Source organism: Morus notabilis, unplaced genomic scaffold (assembly GCF_000414095.1).
Source record: "Morus notabilis unplaced genomic scaffold, ASM41409v2 Scaffold843, whole genome shotgun sequence".
Lineage (NCBI taxonomy): Eukaryota > Viridiplantae > Streptophyta > Magnoliopsida > Rosales > Moraceae > Morus > Morus notabilis.
In genome coordinates this window covers 795925-808404 of record NW_010361268.1, presented here as the reverse complement: position 1 = coordinate 808404, position 12480 = coordinate 795925, and the positions used below count along the sequence as shown (strand labels likewise).

At 30.7% G+C, this 12480-nt stretch overlaps 1 protein-coding gene across 1 annotated transcript; it reads left to right on the top strand.

The window, feature by feature from the left end:
- The first annotated feature begins 50 nt into the window (after positions 1-50).
- On the top strand, positions 51-11347 carry LOC21408440. The gene is given in 8 exon segments (XM_010098907.2): positions 51-150; positions 5110-5271; positions 9701-9756; positions 9758-9824; positions 10012-10111; positions 10240-10339; positions 10769-10860; positions 11110-11347. Coding segments are annotated over 8 exon segments (915 nt in total).
- Positions 11348-12480: the final 1133 nt, after the last annotated feature.

The window sequence follows — 12480 nt, the reverse complement described above, 5'->3', positions numbered from 1 at the left end:
ATTTGGGTGGGGGCTTGAGGTTTTGGTTTATAAATTGTGAGGAGCAGAAAATGGCGGTGGCACGTGACAAGAACGTCGAGGACGCCTTTACCTGTGGGCCTTTATGGGCCGCATTCATAAGTGAGCTTATTCTCAAGCCCAATATTAATGGTACATTTTCGACTCTAGATTAGAAGGGGCTTAAATAATAGGGAGAGAGAGAGAAATAGGTTAAGATTTGAGATTAATTAAAATTAATAAGTTAATAATTTATATAAGTTAATAAATAGGTTAAATTATTATTTTTGTCTATAACTTATCTGGTTATGAACCGTAACTTGACAAGTTATTGTCCATAATTCACGATTTTTATCAATAACTTGTCTGATCATAACTTATCTGGTTATGAACCATAACTTGATAAATTATGGCCTATTAATTTTTATAACTAAAAATTGGCCTATATACTTTCTTAAGCTTTTCATATTGGCCTATTTTCTACTATTCCCTAAATAATATTGTTGAAGTTTGTAAATATTCTACATATAAATGTATAATGATATTATTAACTTTAATAATGATATTAAGATTTTTAAATTTTTATTTTATAGAAAACTTTATTAATAATATTAATATTTTTAAAATTTTATTTTATAGACTAGTATTTAACGTTTATATTATTTAATGATAATTTGTGGGATTGTTAACCGTTTTAAACATTTCAAATCACTAAAAATTGATATTAAATTATCATTATTATATACTCATTATTTAAATTAAGTTCAAATATTGACAATATAATTATTAACTTAATAGCATTTTACTACTACATGTCATTAAAATACTAGCAATATAATTATGTAGTTGATGAGAAACTATATTTGTAAAAATCACAATTTCATTAAAATAACGACAATATAAGTATAAAAATATTCAGACCAAATAACAACAGTTAACGTAAAACAAAACTATTACATATCATTATAATAATGACAATATCATTAACATGTAAAATTGGGCGATACGTCAGGAATGTGAGTTTTCTATTTATCTTAACCATCTTGGTATATAAATTAGATAATAAGGAAATGACAATGTATAAACGAAACAAGAACAAATAAATAGTAAACTATATGTGATATAATGAGTTAACGTGTTAAAGTAATTCAAAATCTAGATGTGGATTATTTTGTTTATCAATTCAATTGCGAGAAAAATATGGGAGGTAGTTAGGTACCAACAAAAACACAACAAAATACGGGGGTATTTTAAGGGTCTCAAAACATGTAATTCAAAAAATAAGCCATGTAAGTGATATTTCTAAAAGTAAGTCAAATTTGTATTCCTCTTAAAAAACAATAATATCGTGTAATTTTTAACACAACTATAAGTATTTATACAAAACGACCACTTTAATACTCCATGTTTAGAATTTGTCTTTAATTTAACAATGTTATTAATTTGGCTATATTATAATTATTGAGATAATATTATTTCAAGTATACTCTTTTTGTGTGGGTGGTCATGAGTAGTTAATAAAGGATATGAATGTTATTACTGATTATTTTATAGACTTATGTATAAATATCACAACTTTAGACATTCATTTTTTCAATTCATGCGGAATGGACATATATGTAATTAACTCCACATATTAATGAGGGTCACATTTATATAATTCTCACAAATATAAGAGTATGAATTTGAATTTTTAAAAATTTAATAAATACATAGAAGTGAAAAAAAATCTCTAGCGCTCCGTAGGCCCAAGCTCCCTTCACCAATACAGTTTAAAAAATAAAAAATAAAAAATGATAGGCTTTATTTTTTTCACAACTCAAATTTTATTATTATAGTGTTTTCTCTCTGTTTTTTTTTTTTAAAAAAGGAAACTAATTTTTAAACCAATCAACTAGTCCAAGGGCTACAGAATTAACGACAAGTCGTTTATATGTAAATATAAGACGACAAACACCTAAATAACGACAATGGTATTGAAAAATGACAGCAAAATGAAGAATGACAATGAAGATCCCATGTGATTTTCCTTTCGATTATATGAACTATTTTGGTTAACATGTCGTTTGCCTTCATAATTTGGATAATGGATATCGTTCGTCAATAAAACAGCACGTCTATTTTTGTCTTAAATGTTTTTCTGTTGTCAGTTGTTTTATTGACAAACGGCGTCAAACTTATGAAGGTAAAATTTTATATCCTTTATCCACGTTTACGACTTGGCCCCATCTCAATCTGTTGATGTTATTGAAAATGTAAACGGCATGTCGTTTTTTGGTATAGCATGTCTTGCTAAAGATCCAGTATTTAAATTGAAATTTCAAATTATTTGGTTTGAGTTCAAACCAAACAAACATATGTGAGAGCGTTGAAAAAATATTCGCTTAATTCTAAATCTCCATATTCAAGCATAAAGCCATACATATTCATCGACATAATTACATAAATATATTACATACAAACATATATCACCCACACACACACACACGAGATATGTGACTTTTTTACTAAATTAAAGAAAAGAAAAAGGGGGGGCTTGACTATATTAAAAGGTCTTTTTTCCAAAAAGGAAAGGAATCTTATTACCCCTTTTCTAATAAGCTGTCTTATTAATATTTTCTTTTCTTTTTCTTTTTTCTTTTTTTTTTTTTTTAAATAATGGCCTTGTTAGTTGTTACTCCCTTTTCTTTTGAAAAGAAACTTATAATAACCGGAAGCATTAAAAAAAAAAAAAAAAAACCAAATGCATTTCCTTATTTGCCTTAACTAGGGCATAAAAACAGTTCAATATCAGCATACAACGAATGCATTACGAAAGACAAGACAGGATTCTTAAATCTATTTGTCATATCAAACATCTCCAATACGCTAGAATATCTAATTAGTGACAATTGTGTTTCAGATATTGCCCGATCAGTTATGAAGAAGCAATTCTACCCCTTAGATTTGGTGGGTCTTTCAATCCAATGCCTAGGACAAGTTATAATAGCAAAACTTATCCAAAGCTGCTCAGTGCCTCTGAGAGAAATTTAGAGGCAACCCCTTTTGTAGCGTCCACAAATCTCAATCAACGTTATTGTCATTGTCTTAGCTGTGGCAGGCAAGTCCAGAATCTACGTCAGAGATCCCAATTGCTACAATGCTTCCCAAATTGGATGTCAACTGTCAAATTTCCAAACTTAATTCCTAAGCGCTAGTTTAGTAACCAGCAGTACTAGCACTGGTACTTTGCACAATATATATCCATATATGTAACATCTCTGTCTTCGATCTTCATTATCTTTCAAGCGAATAATTTGGACAAACAGGAAAAAGTCCAAGTCATGGCCTAATATATAGGACCCATTTCCAATAACCCTTTATCCAAAATATCTCCTTTTAGGCTGTAAATTAAAAATTGGTCTCAATTAAGTGACAGATAAAAAGGGGGGGGCTTTAGCAGACCTTTCTACAGGCTTTTAGTGCACTCGATCGGTTCGGAGCCTTATTAAAAGGTATATGCGTGTTTTGGATTGCGATTGCAATTAGTCATCCTGATCTCTCTCTCTCTCTCTCTCTCTCTCTCTCTCTCTTTCTCTTCTCTCTCTCTCTCTCTCTCTCTCTCTCTCTCTCTCTCTCTCTCTCTCTCTCTCTCTCTCTCTCTCTCTCTCTCCATATAAATATGTATATATGTGTGTGTAATGCCCCCTTCAATATATATACACTAAACATTATATATATAATGAAAGTTTTAGATGTATTTTAAGGGAAGTAACAAGTGATTGACGAAAGCGATGTTGGCGAGGTTCAATCTGAGGTTGTATTTATGCAATTAAAGCATAGGAATTGATCTCAGATTGAGCCGCGCCAATATCACTTCCCATGTGATCATCTCATGATGTGTATTAATGTATGCTGCATATGGTCATTATCAGCCCCTGGTTTTTTCTACTCAAACAGCTTCATCTGATGCTCTTGTTCTCGTCAAATTAAGCTGGCTATTGCATGGACGGATGTGATGTGATTCATAAGCTACGGTAAAAGTGGCATTATCTCTTTATAATTTTTTTAATCTGGTCATTGTTTATGAGTCTGAACGTCTCTTCATTGTCTTCATCATCATAAACATATGCACGAGGAATCTACATCCCCGCTCCGCCGGCAACGGTCACCGTGACGGTGTCAGTGGCGATGAGAACAGCAAAAACAAGTTCATTTGTATGTTCACTACCATAGATATTTTTAATTCAAGTTTATGACGTCTTTATGTTGTTTTTGTCCTGATGTGGCTGTGCCCTTCGAGTTAACGCCGTTTACAGAATTTATGTCCTTACTCCTTTTGAAAAAACAAAAAAACAAAAAAAATATTGTCGTTTCCATGTGATGTCTTCGATGTTGTTTCCACGTCCATGTGATGTTGGTTTTGCTTATCAGATGATGTCATTCATTATGCTATAGGACTTTTCTTTTTTCTAATTGATTGTCGTTTATTTAGTTCTCACTCTATTTCCATCTTTTCCATTTACTTAGTGATGTCGTTTCTATGTTTAGATAATTTGTGTGTGTTTGGAACTCTTCTTGAAAACGTTTTTCACGTTTTTCGTAGAGCCAAAACGGAAAATGGTCTGAAAATCACGTTTGGAGCCACATTTTCCAAAAACAAAAACACCAGTTTCATTTCTCGGCTTGTCTCCGGCTTTTTGAAAACGCATTTTTATTAGGCACGTTTATAAAATTCAATCTAAAATAATTTTATTTTTTTTTTTTGTATGAAAGTGAAAACAAAAATATTTTTAAGTTCAGATAAAAAATATTTTTAAAAATACATTTAATAATTTTATTAATAGATTATTTTCAGTATAAAAAATTCATTAATTTTTTTTTCTCTTTCTGCTCGAGAGAAAAAAAAGAAAAATAAAAAATAAAAAACAATGGTCTTATTTATTTCTGTTTTTATTTTCATTTCTCACAAATTTCAAAATTAAAAAATAAAAACACTTCCGTAAAATGTGTTTGGTACAAAACTTTTTAAAAAATAAAAACAAAAACATTTTTATTTTTTTTTTAAATCTAAAAATGATATAATATCATTTTCATTTTCTCCTTTTCATTTTCTCACTTCTTTGTGTGCAGGGAAGAGGGGAGAGCTGCAGCCATTGGAGCCTGATTGGAACAAATTTTTCTACGAAGGAAACGACGACGGAGACAATAATCGCCAAGTTGGTAGATCCTCAAATCGTGCTCCCATGGAAGATTCCAGCAGTCCTTATTACTTGCACAATGGAGATCACTCAAGTTTGTCGCTGGTTTCTCATCAGCTCACCGGGCCAAATTAAACACATGGAGCCGCTCAATGATCTCGGCGCTGGCTGCCAAAAACTAGATCTACTTCAATGACGGATGTATTCCTCAACCAGAGACTAACGATATGCTCTATGGAGTTATATATTTAATAATATTATTTATTTAATATATTTAATAATATTATTTATTTAATATATTATTATTTTAAATATTATTACATGTTTTTAAAAATTAAACCACTGCGTTTCAATTTTTTTTAAAATTAGAATCAATCTCTAAATAAAATTACCAAACGCATTTACAGAAATAATTCCAAAATGAAAATAAAAACGTTTTCATTTCTATTTTCATATAAAAAATAAAATTATTTTGAAACTAATTCTAAACGCACTAAATTTTTTTTATTTCTCTCTTATTTTACATTAAACTAAAATATCATTTTTATTTTTATTACGTCAAAGTCAAACACCGTTTTAAAAATATTTTTATTTTTATTTTTTAAAAAAATATAAAAAATAAAAATGAAATCAATTGCCGTTTTCTTTTTTCTTGTTTTCATTTTCTCCTTCCTATTTCCTTCCGCTCCTCTCCAAAATCGCTAATAAATTTTTTTGATAATTCTGGGTTAATTTTTTTTTCCTACCCTAGATCTGATTTGGTAAGTGTTCCGAAATCAATCCTCTTTCCTGTCTTCTCTTCTCTTTCCATCTCTTCTTCCTTATTGTACAACGCACTTTCTCGGAAAATTTTTGAACTTTCTAGGTCAGGCCGAGAAAACAAAAGAATCAAAGAGAGAGAGAGAGAGAGAAAGCGTTGATTTTTTTCTTCTGGTAGTGAAAGATGATTTTTTTCTTCTGGTACTGAAAACACTGTAGACAATCGTGTTTAGTGAATTGTTGGAAACAGAGAGAGAGAAAGAGACGGAGATAAGAGAGAAGAGAGTCAATCCTTCTTCTACTTTTCTTCTTTGAGTCAATCCTTCTTCTACTTTTCTTCTTTATTAATGGAAGAACGGTTATTGGGTGTTAGAATAACACAACTAGCAATCTTTAATAGAATATAAGCCTTTTTGTCCCTTTCAATTTGGTCGCATATATAATACACATATACACACACCTACAGATATAAGTGTACATTATACATATTCAGAGAGTGTGAAAGGTTACTATTCATTATATAGTATTATTATGAAGTGTTATGAACAGTAGAATTCCGTTTTTAACCTCTTAAATGTATATTTACAAATTTACCCTTATCCTTTCTCCATTTTGCTGCTTGCCCAGTGAGCTTTTTCGCCATTTGCTCGGTATTGGAGTCCTAATTTCGATTCTCCTTCGAGGTATCCATTGTGTCTGCCGTTTGGTTCATTTTGTGTTAGTTATTTTCCACTATGACTTCAATTGTTTTCGGCGCTTTTTCTTGCCATTACAGCGCTAATTTTTTTTTCTCTTTGGTGGGTCTTATTTGTGTTGCTGATTTGGTCGTTTTGTTGGCCATTACAGCCCTAATTTTTATTTCTTTTATGTGGGTTTCATTAAAAATTATTGATCCTTCGGTTGATGTTATAAATTTTTTTGGCTTTCCTGTTTGATTCCGGTACAGATGCTAATCTTCTGTCTTTTTTTCTTAATTTTTTGGTTATTTTGATTTCTTTCTTTGTTTTAGTTTTCCCTTTGGTTTCCGTTTTTTTTCCTCTTCTTCTTTTAGTTTTAGCTGAATCTTTTCCCTTAAGAAAAGGAAAAAAAACAGTGCTTTTATTTATTTTGTTTACGGTTTTAGTATTTTGTGTGTTTTTTTTCCTGCTGAGGTTGATTTTAAATGTTCAGTAACTGAATCTTGATTTTTTTTTTCTTCACATTTATTATACTGATGATCTATATTGTCTATATTGACTGTTTGCCTCTGTAGAATGATGATATATTCATTTTTTTACTTTTCTCCGGATCGACCTACCTCTACTCATGTTGATTTCATATGCTCTATAAGTGAATCTTCACTTTTTTTTCTCTATGTATTTATTATGGTGATGATCTGTAGAATGCATGTTGGTTATTTGGTTTCGTATGTTAATAGTCTGTACTAAATCTTCTAAAGAGGTATTAAATGATTTTTTTGCCCTTTTTAACTTCATTATTTCAAGTGTGAAAAAAAAAAATTAATGGCAAAAATTTTTAGAGCTTTTTTAATTTTGTCTGTGATGTTTCTGTGAGATGGCTATTATCTTACCTAATTTTTTCTTTTCCTTCCCCTTTACTGTAACAATATACCATATTTATCATTTGACTAAAGACTTTGAGTAATTTAGTTCCTGTAAATTAATATTGGCCCGTTGTATGTGTAACATTATAATAGGTTTTGTACTGTTCATTTACATAAACCTTTTTAATAGATCTTTAAACAAAGATATATATGTGTATGTATGTATATATAAATTAATACTGTAATGTAAAAATTTATGACTTACTCTATAATATAACAATTTTCCCGCAGGGAAAAAATACTAGTTATATCTATAGGTGTGGGCGTTGGAGAGTTTATTAATTATTTAATATATTATTTAAAATACTATTAGATGTTTTTAAAAATGTATAACCAAATGGAGTTTCAGTTTTTTCTTATGCTGAAAACAATCTCTCAATGAAATACTAAACACATTTTCAGAAATGATTTATGCCTAAGATTGAAAACGTTTTCATTCTTATTTTCATACACAAAATGAGATCATTTTAGAACGAGTTCCAAACGCGCACTTTATATCGTGATTATAGTTTTCTCTACTTACTATGTCCTTTCCATTTCAATGTAATGTATTTTGCGTCGTTAGTCATATCCTCGTTTATTTCGCTGATTCGAGTTTAAAATTTAAATTTTGTTACAATAAAAGCTCTCACAAATAATCACATATAACTTTTTTATTACAGTAAAAAGCTCTCACATAAAGTCACATCTTAACTCGAATCAGCGAGTTAAACGGGCCCTTAATTATTATTACTGGACGTTTGGTTTACATATTCATAATCATGATTCAGAACCATTATCGGTTTATATGTATTTTTTATGAGAGAAAATACTGTAACGAATTACGAACCATGATTCGAATCATAACACACGAATCTTCGTATCAAACACTCGTTGTTCCCCCCTCCCCCTCTTATGTTTTTTTTCTTTTCCCCCCGCTTATGTTTTTTTTCTTTTGCTTTACGTTTTCGTCTTTTTTTTTTGTGCCTTTATTGTTGATGTCGTTTGTTTGGTATATTGTCATTTTTATCTTGTCGTTGTTCTATTTTTTATAGCTTTCTATCCGGTGTCGTTTTTATCTTTTCTCGTCTTCATTGGTGATGTGTTACGTATTTGCATTCTCACTCCAGGTAGCTTTCGGACTTGTTCAGTTTTATTTTTGAGTTATAGTAATTTTAGTGTAGATATTGAGTTAAAGTTATAACTTAAATTTATATTTAATTGTGTATATTTGAGTTATAGTTTGAGATAAGAATCTTTTTAAGTTTGTATTTAGATGGGTTAAAACTGAGTTTGTATTTAAATAGTATTTTAATAAAAATTTAATGATAATGAAAAATTTTAATAATATATATGAGTAACGTTTTATTTACCTTTTCGTTGTGAACGTATAAAAAAGAATCATCTCAATCAGAATTAAAACGAAAAAATTATAATATTTTTAAGAATATAAATTTGAGTTGAAAGAAAAATTTAAACTTAAATTTTAACTCTAAATTAAAATTAAAATTCAAGTTAAAATTTAAATTAAAACTTAAATTTAAAGAATATAAACTTAATAAAATTGTAATTTGATTATAAATTTTGTTTGAGTTTGGGGTTGTTCGTTTTTCCTGAATGCTTCAGGTAGCATTTCTAATTTAATGAACACGCATTCTCTGCTGACTGACAGAACGGCCCAATACGGCCCGAGCGCAGAATATATCCATTGCCTCGGTATACAATCCCATTCCCAACTCTGTTTGGGGTAAAAACACGCGCTCGTTTAACCCACTGACAGTAATGACAAATCAGCAACTTATTCGCGTGTACAACTCTCGCGAGTATATAGCAACTTCGCAAAATTGCCCCCAGTGAATCTCAACGGTCTTTCCGATTTCAAAGCCCAAACCAAAACCAGCACAGTCCAAACAAGTCCCTCCAAGAGCTCTTCGTCCATTTTTTTTTTTTCTTTTACGGGACTCTCCAATTTTCTCTGCAACGAAAACCCTAAAATATAAATATATAGAATAACTCAAGGAATAATACTGAGCTAGAAATACTTTTTTTTTTCCAATTTTTTTTTTCTTTTTTGTGTTCGTAAATCGTAAGGGAAGATTTTGAAGTTTGAAGTGTGAAGGTTATTATGAGAATCAACGGGGTTCTAGAGGCTAGGCACAATAGTAATGGTAGTAATCTGAAGGTTTTGATAGAGAGACGGTGTTTGGCTCCTCTGACTTTAAACGACGACGTTTCTCGCTACCAGAAACTTCCTCAGCTTCAGCACCTCAAACTCTCTGTTCTCAAGCTCGATGGCTCTGTCTTTGGTGACTCTCTATTTTTCTTTTTCTTTTCAAAATTTGTTTCAGGTTTTTGGTTAAGATTTTTTTTCCCTTAAATGTATTTTCTCCGTTTAAAATCGCAATATTTCGGGAAATTTGATAAGCAATTACGTGAAAGGAAACCATTTTTGCTTGCAATTTGTGTTGAGTTTCTTGGGTTTTCGTCTCACAGAAGTGCAAGTTGTGAAGAGTGCTACTGTGGCAGAGCTCAAAAGTGCCATAGAAGAATTTTTTAGTTCATTGCCAAAGGAAGGTCAAGACAAGATATCTTGGTAAAAGTATAACTTCTCTTTAATTAAGAAAAAAAATACCAATAACAATTTCATAAGTTTTCAGAGAAATTTTGGTTATGTTGAACTTAAATTCTCTTGCCTACTAAAAGCATTGTGCATATAATTAGGTCATTAGTGTGGGGACACTTCTGCTTGTGCTACGAAGGGCAGAAGCTAATCAATGACAAATCAAACATTCGGAATTATGGGATCAAGGAAGGTGATCAGGTAAATTTGCAGATATTATTAGTTTTATTCTAATGTTAGCCAAAAATATCTGAAAATTGAGCTTCCAATTAGACTCAAGTTTTATTTCTGAATTAAAATCCTATAATTGCTTCTTTTGCTACCGTAGATCTCGTGATCTTTGTGTTGCTTTTATCTATTCTTTTGGCGATTCCTTAGTTTTCTCAAAAGGAAAAAAAAAAAGAAGAAGAATAACATACCCTTTTCTTTTACTTATTCCATAACCATACCATTATGTGTGGCAAATTAGTGAGCATTCTTTTCGTACTCCATTTTCAGCAAGTTTTTATGTGGGTCTGAAATTTTCCTTAATTGACTTTTTTTTTTTTAAACTTCCATGGAATGTGGGACTTTTTAGATATACCCTGCTGCCAAGCAAAGTTCTTATGCTTTGATTTCATGATGCTGCAGCTCCAATTCATTAGGCATATGTCCATCAACTATTCACCATTTAAGAAAAGACCAAAGAAAGAGAACACTTCTTGCAAAAAGGACTTGTTAATGTAAGAATCTCTCGTAAGCTCTTCTTTTATGCATGCAAACTTTTTTCATTTACGTTTCTATACCAACGTCTCTATTGCATGATCACCAAAGGAGAAAAAAATAAACCAACAAGGTAGTAAAAAGTGCAAAATTTTTGGGATAGAAAAAAAAATGTTAATAAGAGAAGTTGCTTTTTCTCTGCACGTGCATTTTATGGTTCATACATAGTGATTCCTAAAAAACCGGGACTAAAATTTCTTTGAACATAGGTTGTCGTCGGGATCAAATGCTTGTGAAGAGAGTGAACAGAATGGAATGAATGTTGGTAAAGAAAGCAAGGAAATTGATAAAGAGGAAGAAAATGGTGCGGCTCAGTTCAAGATGGCCCATTTCTTGAGAGGTTTGCTTTCGTATTCCAAGCTGCGGGGGTTTTCTAGAGGAGGAGGATCATCAGACTGCAGGACAAGCCGTCCTACAAGATTCGCTTTGCAATTCTTGAGAACCTAGAATGATTTTAGATGGTAGAGAAGAATCACTAATTACAGTGACTTAGGAATCTAATTCTTCAGAATTTGATTAGATCAATCAAACCTGTTTGATTGAGAAGGATGTTCATGAATTCATTGGCTCAAAGTTTGTATATGTTTGACGCAGTGGAACGTTGGAACCTGATTTGGCAGCACAAACTATATATATATATAGACGAGTTTTTAATGGTTACATTTTTATGAGTAGTTGATCGCTAAATATAAAAATTTAATTATGTAACATGATAAAAATATATATATCGAGTTGATTTGATTGCGTAATTTCTCAAACTAAAAAAGATGCAAACAATATTATAAAAGGGCTGTGACTTTACAACTTCCAAGCAAAAGAAAAAAAAACGTATGATATACTTTCAAACTTCAAAAAAGTTTCAATGTCGTGAATTATATTAGAAAAATGATAATGCTTAGTCTCGTTTATTTTCTCGATTTGAGTTTTGTTATAGTAAAATATTTTTAAAAAAATTATGTCTAATTTTTTTACTACAATAAAAAATTATCGTATAAAGTCACGTATCAACTCAAATTAAAAATTCGAATAAACGAAGTAAACGAGCCTTTTTTTATAATTACGGATCGTTTGATGGTACTGGGAGTTTACAACTACTGAGTGTGATTGTGCAAGTGTTCGAAAATTCCAAGCAAAACTTGCAGAAAAAGTTCCAAGAAATATTTGACAAATTATCCAATTAATATATTTTTTTTTATTCAGAAAATAAAATCAGTAAGCGTCTGTTTGATTAGACAACTCAATTCAGTTCAGTCTAATTCAGTCCAAACTACAATTAAAGATAGAGCATTAATTTGAATTGAATGAGCCATTTAATTTAAACTGAAATGGCTCAATTCTGGATTCAACTCCTCCCTTCAATTCATCAATTTAAACCAATTTTCTACAGTAAAATCACTCCCCCGTCTTAATTTTGACTGTTCTTATACAGTTTAGAGATTCCCTCCCATGTGCTCTGCACCTCTCCACTTTTGTTTTTGGACTTTTTCTCTTTTTATGGTTATTTGCTCTGCGCCTCTCCAATCTTCACGTCCAACCATACTACCATTCCTTCTTATGCATTATCAAGTACAAAAAAAAAA